This window comes from Aquarana catesbeiana, linkage group LG06 (genome assembly GCF_042186555.1).
Source record: "Aquarana catesbeiana isolate 2022-GZ linkage group LG06, ASM4218655v1, whole genome shotgun sequence".
Classification (NCBI taxonomy): Eukaryota; Metazoa; Chordata; class Amphibia; order Anura; family Ranidae; genus Aquarana; species Aquarana catesbeiana.
In genome coordinates, this window is record NC_133329.1 from 59,693,709 (window position 1) to 59,708,103 (window position 14,395).

The 14,395-nt window shown below is 44.8% G+C and overlaps 1 protein-coding gene across 1 annotated transcript in view; it reads left to right on the top strand.

Moving 5' to 3' along the window:
• LOC141148506 (sulfotransferase 1C4-like) overlaps window positions 1-14,395 on the top strand; it is a 58,460-nt gene that overhangs the window by 13,572 nt on the left and 30,493 nt on the right. Inside the window, exon 2 of the mRNA XM_073636033.1 lies at window positions 3,768-3,955. Within this exon, the coding sequence (XP_073492134.1) occupies window positions 3,784-3,955 (172 nt within the window). The 5' untranslated portion in view covers window positions 3,768-3,783. The remainder of the gene's footprint in view (window positions 1-3,767; window positions 3,956-14,395) is intronic.

Below are 14,395 nucleotides of genomic sequence, written 5' to 3' on the forward strand. Positions count from 1 at the left end.
CAATTTCCTGGGGCTGGACAACGTGCTGCTGAGGCTTCGTTCAGTCACAGAAAGAGCGGTGGAGAAGGTGGCCGGCTGACCAATGCCTTCAGACATATCTTCAGTCCTCAGCGCCAAGGTCTGATTGGTTCCAGCAACCATCGCCAGCGTCTGAATTACATGGTGTAGGAATATTTAGGGGCAAGATCAGACTTGAAGACTTTTCCAACAGAACATCCACTGGGTTACTGGGTCTTGAGGATGGACCACTGGCCAGAGCTTGCTCAATATGCAATTGAGCTACTGGCCGGTCCTGCATCCAGCATTCTTTCTGAACGCACATTCAGTGATGCTGGAGGCTTTGTAACTGATCAGAGTGCGCCTGTCCACAGACTCTGTTGATTGGCTCACATTCATAAAAATGAATCAGTCTTGGATCACCAGCTACCAAGCACCTGATGCTGATGTAACCGGTTGATTTTTCTATGGATGTGGGATCCCTTGAAGACTGCCAATGCTAAGTGACTATCCTATTATGCTGAGTGACTGTCCTATTCCTCCTCAATCTTCATGATGATAGCTTCTAAGAATATTTTTGGTTCAGGGCACCACCACCACCTAAAGCCCAATTTTTCTGCCCCTGTTTAACAGGGGCATGTAATCACAATTTTTGCTCTAATATTTAACAGCAGGGCTCATTCCTGCACTCAACAAGAGAATCTGTGAGGAGTTACAGTGTTGTGGCACCACCACCACTGCCTAAGGCCCAATTTTTCTGCCCTGTTTAAAAGGGGCGCGTAATTACAATTTTTGATCTAATATTTCACAGCAGGGCCAGTTTCTGCGCTCAACAAGAGTATCTGTGAGGCTTTACAGTGTTGTGCCACCACCACCGCCACCGTCTAAGGCCCAATTTTTCTGCCCGTTTAATAGTGGCATGTAATTACAATTCTTGATATAATATTGCACAGCAGAACCCGTTCCAGCGCCCATCAAGAGTAACTGTGAGGGCTTACAGTGTTCTGGTACCACCAACACCTAAGGCCCAATTTTCCACAGAGTATATAGGGCAGGCCATATAGTATATACAGGCGGTCCCCTATTTTCAAACATCCGACTTACAAATGACTCCTACTTACAAACGGAGGGAGACAACAGGAAGTGAGAGGAAATCTACCCCTAGGAAGGGAAATTCTCTCCTGTAAGAGTTAATATGGTTAAAAGGTGTCTCCACTGATGCTTTATCACGAATCCTTGTTTCCCTAATAACCCAAAATGTTTATAATCCAATTAACATTGGGACAGAAAGTGAGGTGAAATCTTCTGAACAGGGCACAGACAGCAAAGCAAATGTTACAGGGGTGATAACCCTTCCCTATGTTATACAAGAGGCTTAAAAATAGATTTTTTTGGCTGGAGCTACACTTAAAAAATGTACCTGTTCCAAATTACAAACAGATTCAACTTAAGAACAAACCTACAGTCCCTATCTTGTTTGTAACCCGGGGACCGCCTGTATACTGCTGTTCGGAGTATATACGGCCTGGGGGCCCCACGCTGATTTTTCAAGTTCGGGTTTCATAGACTTTAACGGTGTTCGCACAAACTTTTTGTCAGTTCACATGTTCTGCCGTGAACCGAACCGGGGGGTGTTCGGCTCATCCCTAGTGTGTAATTTAATCTCAGTATAAATACGGCAGTTCTGTGAAGCCCTCAGAGGTTTATTAGAGAACCTTAGTGAACAAACAGCATCACGAAGGCCAAGGAACACGCTAGACAGGTCAGGGATAAAGTTGTGGAGAAGTTTAAAGCAGGGTTAGGTTATAAAAAATTATCCCAAGCTTTGAACATCTGACAGAGCACTGTTCAATCCATCATCCAAAAATTAAGAGTATGGCACAACTGCAAACCTACCAAGACATCGCCGCCCACCTAAACTGACAGGTCGGGCAAGGAGAGCATTAATCAGAGAAGCAGCTAAGAGGCCCATGGTAACTCTAAAGGAGCTGCAGAGATCCACAGCTCAGGTGGGAGGATCTGTCTACAGGACAACTATTAGTCTTGCACTCCACAAATCTGGCCTTTATGGAAGAGTGGCAAGAAGAAAGACATTGTACAAAGAAAGCCATAAGAAGTCCTGTTTGCAGTTTGTGAGAAGCCATGTGGGGGACACAACAAACATGTAGAAGAAGGTGATCTGGTCAGATGAGACCAAAATTGAACTTTTTGGCCTAAAAGCAAAATGCTATGTGTGGCAGAAAACTATCATTGCACATCACCCTGAAAACACCATCCCCACCGTGAAACATGGTGGTGGCAGCATCATGTTGTGGGGATGCTTTTCTTCAGCAGGGACAGGAAAGCTGGTCAGAGTTGATGGGAAAATGGATGGAGCCAAATACAGGGCAATCTTATGCCGCGTACACACGGTCGGACTTTTCAGCTACAAAAATCCGACAGCCCGGCCGACAGACTTTCGACAGACTTTCGACGGACTTTTGGCGGACTTTCAACAGACTTTCTAACAACTGGACTTGCCTACACACGATCACACAAAAGTCCGACGGATTCATACGTGATGACACACACCGGACTAAAATAAGGAAGTTGATAGCCAGTAGCCAATAGCTGCCCTAGCGTCGGTTTTTGTCCGTCAGATTTGCAGCTGAAAAAGTCCGCTGAAAGTCCGGGGAAGCCCACACACGATCGGATTGTCCGAGCCGAAAAGTCCGACCGTGTGTACGCAGCATTAGAAGAAAACCTGTTAGAGTCTGCAAAAGTCTTGAGACTGGGGCAGAGGTTCACCTTCCAGCAGGACAACGACCCTAAACATACAGAACTACAATGGAATGGTTTAGATCAAAGCATATTCATGTGTTAGAATGGCCCAGTCAAAGTCCAGACCTAAATCCAATTGAGAATCTATGACAAGACTTGAAAATTGTTGTTCACAGATGCTCTGCATCCAATCTGACAGAGCTTGAGCTATTTTGCAAAGAAAATTGGGCAAAAATGTCACTCTTTAGATGTGCAAAGCTGGTAGAGACATCCCCAAAAAGACTTGCAGCTGTAATTGCAGCGAAAGGAGGTTCTACAAAGTATTGACTCAGAGGGGCGCTATACGAATGCATGTCACACTTTCACATTTTTTTACAAATAAATATGTGATAAAACCATTTATAATTTTCCTTCCACTTCACAATTATGTGCCACTTTGTGCTGGTCTATCACATAAAATTCCAATAAAATACATTAATGTTTTTAGTTGTAACATTACAAAATGTGGAAAATTTCAAGGGGTATGAATAATTGTTCAAGGCACTGTAGATATAAGAATGCACCAGCTTAAAGTTACATTTTATTATGACAATGTACAACAAAGAGCTTTCCTACAAGAACATAACTATACTTTTTATTTTATTTTTATTTTTTATATATGATTATTTTACATTCCGTGGTTTTATTTTTATGCAAGAACAGAAGTATTTTTGATCTTTGAGTTCTTCTTATCATTAGAGATATTTCTCCAAGTTTATGAAGTACCGCAAATCATGTTTAACTCACCCATCAGTATATAGAGTAAGCAATACTACAGAAAGCCTGATTTCAGCTTTCTGTTAGCAGAGTATAGATTTAGGTAATTAAAGCAGATAAATTGCAGGAGCATTGAACCAATACTGTGCAACTGTATTATGTAACTGTTAGTTACATTGTTATCTATAATTGTAGGATGTTTGAATATTTTAAGTTCATAATCCTGTTAATAAACTTTTTCCTGGTATTTCCAGAACACAACATCCCAGGATGGACCCCAAAATGTTTGACATGATTGCTGAAAAAATTAAGAACATAACGGTAAAAATGGAGCTTGTGGATGGGGTCCTCCTCCCAGACACCACCTTGGAGATATGGGACCGGTTCTGGAACTTCCAGGCACGTGAAGACGATATCCTCATTGCTACATTTCCTAAAGCAGGTTTGTGCTGGAGGGGAAGGGCATAGCAGAAAATATTCTTCCTAACTAATCTGAGTTTTATTTATTTTTTTTACCAAGAAAATCAAGTTGGGTTTGTCTACATGAATCTGGAGGGCCCCAAACAGCAAACAAAATCACCTGGAGCAGGGGACAATTATCTGGTCTACAAAAGTAACTTAAAAGTGTGTTGCAGTCAAAAACTGAAAAAATATACTTTAATACAATGCAGGTGTAAAAAAAATGCTGTAAATGAAGAATGCTTTCAGAAATAGAAGTGTTAACAGTTTATTTCTATCAATTAACAAAATGGAAAGTAAAAGAACAGAAGAGAAACCCAAATCAAATCAATATTTGGTGTGACCACCCTTTGCCTTCAAACCAGCATCAATTCTTCTAGGTACACTTATGCCGTGTACACACGAGCGGACTTCTCGTTGGACTGAACACCGAAGGACTTTTCGACGGAGTTCCGACGGAGCTCTGACGAAACGGACTTGCCTACACACGATCCCACCAAATTCCGATCGTTTCGAACGTGATGACGTACGACCGGACTAGAAAAGGAAGTTCAATAGCCAATAGCCAATGGCTGCCCTTGTGTCGTTTTCAGTCCGTCGGACTATCATACAGACGAATGCTTTTTTTCGATAGGAATCGAGTCTGTCGGAAAGATTTGAAACATGTTCTATTTCTAAGGTCCGTCAGATTTTTCGACAGAAAAGGTCAGATGAAGCCCATACACGAACGGAATGTCCGACAGATTCGTTCTGTCGGACCTTTCCTGCCAGAAAGTCCGGTCATGTGTACGCGGCATTACACACAGTTTTTGTTTCAATAGTTTTTTATTGGTTTTTGAAATAATTTCACAAAAATACAATGTGAACATTGTATAGTGTTGTACATTAAACATATATAGAAGTACAGATATAAAGTAAAATTATCTGGTTGTCAGATATCAGAAAACTTGGAATGGTCTTTATCGTACCTGGGGTTACTGAGAGTTATCTATTACTTGAGTGTTCCACCCCCAGGAACCCCATTGGGAACTTTTTTGTTACCTGGGGAGGGGGACACCCTATGTGGACAATATCCAACATATAAAGGATAAAGAGCAGAAAGCAGTAACAGCAGAAAATATTAATACCGAAAAAAGTTCCTATCGACTTGTTGCCTGTCAAGAAAAAATTACCAAGGTATTAAGAATTAAAGAAATGTTGCAGCCCCAGACCACACCTCCCACGGCTCCCATTTTTTCCGTTCTTTGTTTAGGAGGCCTACGCTAGAGGCCATCATTGTTTCGTAGCTATAGTGGAGGTTCACCGTGTCAAGAGTGTGTTCTACGGTTGGGGGTTTGTCAGTTTTCCACAACCTCGCTATGCACAGTCTCACGGCCAGTAAGATGTGGGTCAGTACGTGTCTATACTGCGGGAGAACAGAATCAATATTTAGGTTTAGTATCGCTAGATCAGGTGATGGAGGTAAGTCTTGGTGTAAAATGTCTGTCAGTATTTGAAAAATTGTGGTCCAGTAGTTCTGTAACCGTGGGCAAGACCAAAAGATGTGGAATATGTCCCTCTTGGCTGAGTTGCATCGCCAGCATTGGTCGCATGTGGAGGAGCTGAATTTAGTGAGCTTTGAGGGGGTTAGATACCATGTAAGGGACAATTTTTGGGTGGTTTTCCAAAGTGCGGAGCATTTTGTGGCAGTGTATATCGACTGAAGTGCCCTTTGCCATTGGTGTTCTGTGTAGGTCTGACCCAAGTCGTGTTCCCAGTGAATATGGGTTTTTTTTTTAGTAAGTTGCAGCTTGTGGTGTAGGATATTATAGAATATTATAATAAGATATTCCTTTCGGTTTGGGGGGAGAGAACGTAAAATAGTCCCATGCTTTGGAATGTAGTGTGTAGAGAGGAAGGTGGACATCCTTAAGGCAGTGTGTGACGCGTATGTAAGTGAAGAGGTCTGTTGGAGATAGCTCGAATTCACATTGAAGGAGGGAGAAGGGTTTAGGTCTGTCTTTTTGAAGAAGATCTTGGATGGTACGAATACCTCTTTTGGACCACTGGGCCAAATATAAGTCAGGTGAGAGGTGATGAAGAGATTTGATCGGGATAGGAATTGGAGGGGTATTAGATATGTCGCAGCTGTTGCTTAGTAGCCTTTTCCATGCTGTGATCGACGCTACCATGGTAGGAGGTGTTGCCGACGATAGTTTTGGGCCCCAGGGTGTGCTCATCATCCAAAATTTTAGATTTGGACAAAGTAGAGTTGAGTTTTCGATTGAGCTCCTGAGCTTACTAGGGTTGGACTGGAACCACTCAGTGAGATGATCCAGTATCGCTGCTGTGTGGTAGTCTTCAAAGTCTACCGTTCCTGAGCCCCCCGCCGATCTATGGTTTCTAAGTGACGAGTGTGCACATCTAGGTTTAGTTCCATTCCATATAGATTTGTTAAACCAAGTTTGTAGAGATTTGAAGTAGTGTTTAGGAATGGGGATGGGGAGAGTTCTGAACAGGTAGAGAAATTGAGGTAAATGGAGCATTTTAAATGCTGCGAGTCTACCGAACCAGGAGAGGTTGTGTTTGGTTAAGGTTTGTGTTTCTATTTTTAATTTTCCAAGGAGAGGTTTGAAGTTGGCTGTGAAGAGGTGTTTGACTGATTTTGTGAGATGCCCACCCAAATATGAGATGCTATTGTCTGCCCAGGCAAAGGGGAATTGGGCCTGTAGAAGGTTTCTGGTGGTGGCGTCCAGTTTAATGTCTAAGATATGTGATTTAGTTACGTTCAGTTTGTAGTGTGATATTTGTCCAAACCAGTCAAGTGTTTTTTGGGCTTCAGGTAGGGAGGAAGTCGGGTTGGTGAGTATCAGTATGATGTCGTCTGCAAAAAGACTAATCTTGTGTGGGATTTTGCCTATTGTTAGACCTGTAATTAGGGGGTTTGAGCGGACGTGTTCCGCCAAAGGTTCCATCAACATATTGAAAATCAGTGGGGATAACAGGCATCCCTGGCGAGTGCCATTCGTTATGTGAAAAGGTTGTGACAGCATGTCTGCGGAGTATACCTGTGCTGATGGGGTAGTATACAGTGCCATCATAGCGTTATAGATGAAATCTTTGAAACCAAACTTGGTTAAGACTTCCCATGGGTAGGTCCAATGGACTCTATCAAACGCCTTCTCTGCATCCATAGAGAGGAGCAGAAAAGGCGTTCCACTAGATTCAATATGGTGTAGCAGGTTTATCATCCGTCTTGTGGCATCAGGAGCTTGTCTACCCTTAATGAACCCCGATTGGTCTTTATGAATGAGATCAGGCATAACAGTCATCAGGCGTCTAGCAATTGTTTTAGCATATATTTTTACGTCGAGGTTCAGTAAAGAGATAGGGTGGAAATTTGGGGGGGAGGTTGGATCTTTTCCTGGCTTCGGGATGGTAATTATAAGAGCATTTAATGATTCATCTGCGAGCTTAGAAGAGGAGGCAGCAATGTTGAAAAATTCCGTCAGATGGGGAAGTAGGTGGCTGGAGAAATGTTTATAGTATTCTCCAGTTAACCCATCTGGACCGGGAGCTTTGCTCGAGGGCAGAGATGATATTGTGTTTAGGATTTCTTGTTCAGAGAATGGTTTGTTTAGGAAGGAGTTGGGAGTTTAATTTGGTGGAGAAAATCGTTAATGTCAGCAGAGGACGGTTGATATGTATTAGGGTCATGTCTGATGTTGTACAGGTTACTATAGTACTCACTAAAGGCGTTTACTATGTCCTGGGGCTTAGTCAGTTTGTCATTGGAGTGGGGGTGGAATAGGAGGGGTATTCTGGATTTGATTCTCTGTCCTTTGAGACGTTGCGCCAGCCTCTTACCCGCTTTTTTGGATGTGGCGCGTGTTGGCTTTGAGTTTGCGTTGGATTCGTTTGTATGAATAGAGAAGTAGCAAACGTAGATCTCGTCTTAGGTTCAGTAGTTGGGCTAGGAGTGTCGGGTTTGGGTTGGTCTTGTGTTGGGATTCAAGAGCTGCGATTTAAAACGTAAGGGTATCTATTTGCTGCGTCCTCTTCCTCTTACAAATGGAGCTCAGTTTCATAATAGTACCTCTAAGAACTGCTTTGTGCGCGTTCCACACCGTGATGGGGCCCACTACTGATCCTTTATTTAAATCGAAGTATTCTTGTATGTGATTTTTAATTTCTTGGGAGTAGATGGGGTGTTGCAGAATCTAATTGTTCCCACGCCAGATGAACGTATTCCGCTGGGGTGCAGTGTCGTTAATGGAAATAGTGATTGGAGCATGGTCCGACCACGTCACGGTGTGGATTTACAGATGCGCCAATGTTTTGTAGCAACCATTTGTCCGTGAGGAACATATCAATTCTGGAGTACGATTTGTGGTGGGGGGAGAATTAGGTGTAGTCTTTTTCAGACCCGTGATGGCATCTCCACACATCAAAAATGTCATGTGATGCGAGGAGTTGCTGCAGGGGGGATTCTCTTCTTTTCGCTGCTGAAGTAGAGTCCATGTGGATGTCAGCAATCATGTTGAAATCACCGCATATTATCAAATGACCCTGCCGTGGACCTCTCGTGCTTTAATTAGAGCTTTTCTAAGGAAGCTTATCTGGCGGGTATTGGGAGCATAGATATTCATTAAAGTGTAAGTGACCTTGTTGAGGGTAAATATTAGAATGAAATAGCGACCATTGGGGTCGGGGATTTCTTGTGTAGCACTGGTAGATTTGCGATCTACCATCTGATAGGTAAATTTAGTGAGTTGCTCGTTAGGGGAAGTTAGATTTGCCTCTGTTCCAGCTTGGCTGATGTTGCATGTGTTTCCATACTGGGCCGGTGGGTGTCGTTGTTGCTATCGGCTAGTGTTGGAAAGGCAACGTGTCAAAGCATATGGATGCTCTTCTGTCCCGGAGACAACTCGGTGGAGGTGGTCCTCCAAGTTGCATTCTGGGAGAGGGTATTTATGGGACAGACGCCATGTTTTAGGGTTCGTTTTACAACCACCTGCTGGCCCTCCCGGCCGACAGGTATGCGTTACAGTGCTACCTCGTGGTCCTCCGTTCCGGCGCATGGGTGGGCCCAGAAGCTTGTCTGGGGCCTTCCACAGCAGCTGAGGAATGGTCCTGAGCTGTCTATCCAGAGTGAAGAAGCTGGACAACCGAGGAGATCCCGGGGGGGACCCGTCATGGAAGGATCACGCAGAGTGCTGGTCTGGAGAGGGGCCTGGTGACTCGGTTGGAGGACGTATCCTAAAGTAACTTTACAGCATAGTGTTGCCAGGTTTGGCTTAAAGGTTCAAGCACTGTGACTGACATTCACCACAAAACCAATACATCCTGTGGCAGAGGATCGTACGGGTTTATCCCAAACAAGTCTGTGGCAGAGTATTTTGTTCGTGCTACGTACTGGCTGCTAGGCAAGTGAGAGAGGCCTATCCAGGCGAGCAAAGAGTATGTCCCACGAGGGGAGCACATTCTATTGTAATATTCAACTCTAAAGGACATTTGTCAAGAATCCTACAGAAAGGTATTTGAGCTTTCCCTGAAGTTTTCCCTTCTGCCTCTTTCCTGCTACTTCCTTCGTTAATGGTTCAATAAAGCATTGAAAACGTACTCAAGTGTTGGTGCTTGTATCGTCCGGAGGTAAACTCAACGGAACCCTAGACCCGGTGCCGGTGAAACAGAGGGAAGGAGAGTGAAGGTAACAAGCCCGCTTAAACCAGCAGCTCCGCGGTAAGTTAGTGCTACATGTGGGGGCGTCGTCCGGGATTTGTTGACCGTCAATTCTCACAACCCAGAGAAGTGTTTCACCGGGAGTTTATGGTGAGAGCTGGACTTTGTCAAAATTTTGCAGGAAGAGAAGGGGTTAAAACTGCAGGACTTTATTTCTGAGTGCGTAGGTGGTGGGCACCAGTGAAAGCCCGGGAGCTACGTGATCAGAGGAACAAGTGGGAGGAGCCTACCCTACTTGATACTGCGTGGGACACGTGTATGTGTTTGGCGCCAGAGGAAAAGAGAAGCCTCGTGATCGTGCTGAGAAGATCAGAGTGTGGCTATGTCTTTTCCGGCGATGCAGCCAATTATGGGACCGAGAATGTTCCCTGCAAACACCGTGTTGAATACTGTGCTGACCAGAACCCTGCTTACGGATACTGGAGTTCGTTTGAAGCCACAGGAGAGGTTTGTTCTGTATACCTCAGGAGATATTGAGGGACTGGGCATGATCTGCCATCGATGTGAAGGACTGGCCGTGCATCTTCGTCCGTTTGGCCGATGTCCGCAATGTGGAGAGTACTTGTTTGTGGTGGAGCAACCTACCACATCGCCCCGTGCTTATCGGATGGATTGGGCAACAGGTATCGCCACAGTAGAAGCTGCTACTACTACAGAGAGAGAACGGCAGGCCACCACTTTGCCTGTTGTTACTGACAATGTTCCGGAGAGAGACACTGCTGTTGCCGTCTCATCAGGGGACATTACTGTGATTTCTGCATCCACTACACTTACTCCTGTTGTGCCTGTTCAGAGGAAGGTGGGATATGTGAAGGCTTCCCGCGGCCGTGGTCGAGGCCTACCTCAGAGGTTACCTGAACCGGAGCTACCAAAGTCCACGTCAGGAACGGGTAAGCCACTGATGGGGAATGTATCTGGGACTGTAAATAAGTATCTGCCAGTGGAAGAGTTGGGAGATTCGGAAATAGAATCCATGTCGGATCTTTCCGGTGATGATGACTTATTTGAGACTATGTCACAAGAACTGTTGTGGTCACAAGGCGAAGATGTTGCCTCTGCTATGACTTTCCCTGAATGGACAGCCCTGAGTTCTGGAAAGGCATCATCCTGTGTGGAGCCGCACAGTACTATTACTGAGACTTTACCGAAAGTTGCTAGTTCACTACAGACACCGGCTGGGTCTATGGTGATCATTGGAGTCTTGTGTGCCTCCTGGTATAGGGAAAGACAGATCTTTGCCCAAACTTGCACGTTTGCAGAGAATGTTAAACAAGCGTGTGGCTGCAGAGTATGGTTTGGAATTCCCTTATGTGCCCCAGGACATAATGCAAGTGATTGAACTTAATCGGGAACTTTGGTACAGTGAAGCTCTTTGGGACTATTTGTCTGTGCCTAAGCCTTTCCGAAAGAATGGATGAACGTTTTAGTAGATGTTTTATGCACTGGAACTTCGGTCGGCACATCTATGCTGATAAAGTGGTCATCTGCAGGCCCGGAAAAGATGACGTTGTCTATTTCATTACCACAGTGGATAAAACGGGAAAGATACTGACTTTGCCAGATCCCCGGTTTTATTGGTGATTATGGACAAAAGAACTTTGAAGTTAGATAGTTAGTTAGTGTCAGTATAAAGAGATCTTCGTGGTCAAGATCTGCATATTCTGTTTATTGTTTCAAATCCAAGGACTTCTTTTTGCTAGCCGGATTTCCTTCAAAGAAATTATTATACAGGGATGGACTGCTTAAGATTATTTTGATATAGGTAAAAAGGAAGAGAGGCTCATTTTTTTTTTCTAAAAGAGAAATGAGGCTTTGCTCCTGATATTGTACAGTATATATGTGTGTGTTTATCATGTTTTCCTTTTCAGGAACTTTTGGATCTCCTATCAAGCTGGGAGGCTTTTCAGCTAGATAGATAGTGAGGTTATGCACAGTTATAGGATGGTTTTGTTCGCGGATGTGAACATAATGTTTTGTAGATGTAAGTCTTATAATGTCTTTCCACCGTCTTTCTTTCTTCTCTGACTATCCAAGTTGTTTTAAAGCTCAAATACCCACTCCCAGGCTTGGGAGTTACTGTCATTGTTTTTGGACAGACGTTGGGGACAACGTCTACTGTAGTGGGGGGAGTATGTAGCGCTGGTAGATTTGCGATCTACCATCTGATAGGTAAAATTAGTGAGTTGCTCGTTAGGGGAAGTTAGATTTGCCTCTGTTCCAGCTTGGCTGACGTTGCATGTGTTTCCATACTGGGCCGGTGGGTGTCGTTGTTGCTATCGGCTAGTATTGGAAAGGCAACGTGTCAAAGCATATGGATGCTCTTCTGTCCCGGAGACAACTCGGTGGAGGTGGTCTATTTATGGGACAGACGCCATGTTTTAGGGTTCGTTTTACAGCCACCTGCTGGCCCTCCTGGCCAACAGGTATGCGTTATAGTGCTACCTCGTGGTCCTCCGTTCCAGAGGCCCGTGCCGCTGCGGCGTATGGGTGGGCCCAGAAGCTTGTTTGGGGCCTTCCACAGCAGCCGAGGAATGGTCCTGAGCTGTCTATCCAGAGTGAGGAAGCTGGACAACCGAGGAGATCCCAGGGGGGACCCGTCATGGAAGGATCACGCAGAATGCTGGTCTGGAGAGGGACCTGGTGACTCGGTTGGAGGACGTATCCTAAAGTAACTTTACAGCATAGTGTTGCCTGGTTTGGCTTAAAGGTTCAAGCACTGTGACTGACATTCACCACAAAACCAATACATCCTGTGGCAGAGGATCATACGGGTTTATCCCAAACAAGTCTGTGGCAGAGACTTTTGTTCGTGCTACGTACTGGCTGCTAGGCAAGTGAGAGAGGCCTATCCAGGCGAGCAAAGAGTGTGTCCCACGAGGGGAGTGCATTCTATTGTAATATTCAACTCTAAAGGACATTTGTCAAGAATCCTACAGAAAGGTATTTGAGCTTTCCCTGAAGTTTTCCCTTCTGCCTCTTTGCTGCTACTTCCTTAGTTAATGGTTCAATAAAGCATTGAAAACGTACTCAAGTGTTGGTGCTTATATCGTCCGGAGGTAAACTCAACAAAACCCTAGACCCGGTGACGGTGAAACAGAGGGAAGGAGAGTGAAGGTAACAAGCCCACTTAAACCAGCAGCTCCGCAGTGAGTTAATGCTACACTTGTAGCAAGTGGAAGTCCAGTCCATTCTTTATGGCAATGAGGCCTCTTAGAGTTGTAGGTGACATGGTAGATTTGGGGATATTTGCTGTTGGAACAAAGGGCTGATGTCGTGGGAAGCAGATGAGTCTCTTGGACACAGAGGATGTCACTGTCCAGTTTGACTGCTGTGTGCCATAGGGAATGGCGCTTTTCCGGGTGGTTTAACCCCTTGGCATTAAGGGACAGAACGGTACACGGCATGACCAATGGCTAAGAGTAGAGGTAGAGCAAGGGGAGAAGTAGCACTTACAGTTAGTTGCTTATAGCGTGTGATGAGTAGGTGTCTCCTTTACGAAGTAGAGTGTCCTCCTGATGTTCGGTGCTGTGATATAGAAGATCTGGTACGAAAGCCATGGGAGATAGCTGGGGGAAAAGCAACAAGTCAGAAGGCTAAAGTAGCAAAGAGTAAGAACAAAAACTGTAGCAGGTTTTCTGTTATACTGTAATCTTGCAGTAAAAGGTTTGTGGCGGCGTGTGGAACAGGAAGCTATATGCAGCTATGCCGCAAATGGGGGAAAACAGTTAGTAATTAGTAAAGCCTGAAAAAAATGCATAAGGTAGCGAGGGAGAATTATTGTAGTGGTTGTGGCCCAACAGGTTCACTTGCATTTGTTTGGGGTTGCTGTATTTTGGAGCCCTGGTTGGTGCGCCTGTGTTGGAATTTCCGTTGCAGCAGAGGTGGGACTCCTTCCGTCGGGGGGTCTAGAATGATGCCCCAGTCATGGAGTAGGCGCATGCCTTTCAGTAGGTCACTGACAGCATGGGTGGTGCCATTTTTAGTGATGAGTAAAGTCGCGGGATATCGCCATTTGTATAGGATTTTGTGACTGAAAAGGCCTTTGGTTATTGGGTTCAGCTTTCTTCTCAGTTGTAACGTATATTTGGAAAGGTCAGGAAAAATCTGGATTCCTTCATATGGTCTGGGCAAAGGAGCTTTGGACCTGGCTTCTGACATCATTTTTTCTTTGATGTGGAAAAAGTGAACTCTCATGAGAACGTCTCTCGGCACTGATACTGCTAGGTGTGAGGGTTTTGCAATCCTGTGAATTCTATCTATGATGATGTCTCTGGGAGCCGCCTCAGGCAGGATAGTGTGTATGAGGTCTTTGGCAATTTAGGAAGGTCCCCCGGGGGAACAGATTCAGGGACCCCCCGCAGTTTGACATTGTTGCATTTAGAGCGGTCTTCCAAATCGGCCATCTTGGCCCGAACCCAATTCTGCTCCTCTTTAATTTTATCAACTGCATCTATGATGTAATTTACAGTGGTTGAGCATTCTGTCATACCTTGTTCTATGGTAGAGATTCTATTATCCATAGAATGCATGTCTGTGGAGATTTTGGTGAACAGGGATGACAAGTCAGTCATCAGAGACGTTTGCAGGGACATGAGCATCTCTTTTAGAGTAGTGTCTATGACCGGAAGGCCAGAAGTGGGAAAGGATGCCATAGAGTTATGCAGGGCCTGGTTGGATTGAAATGGATTGGTCCTGGGCCGCC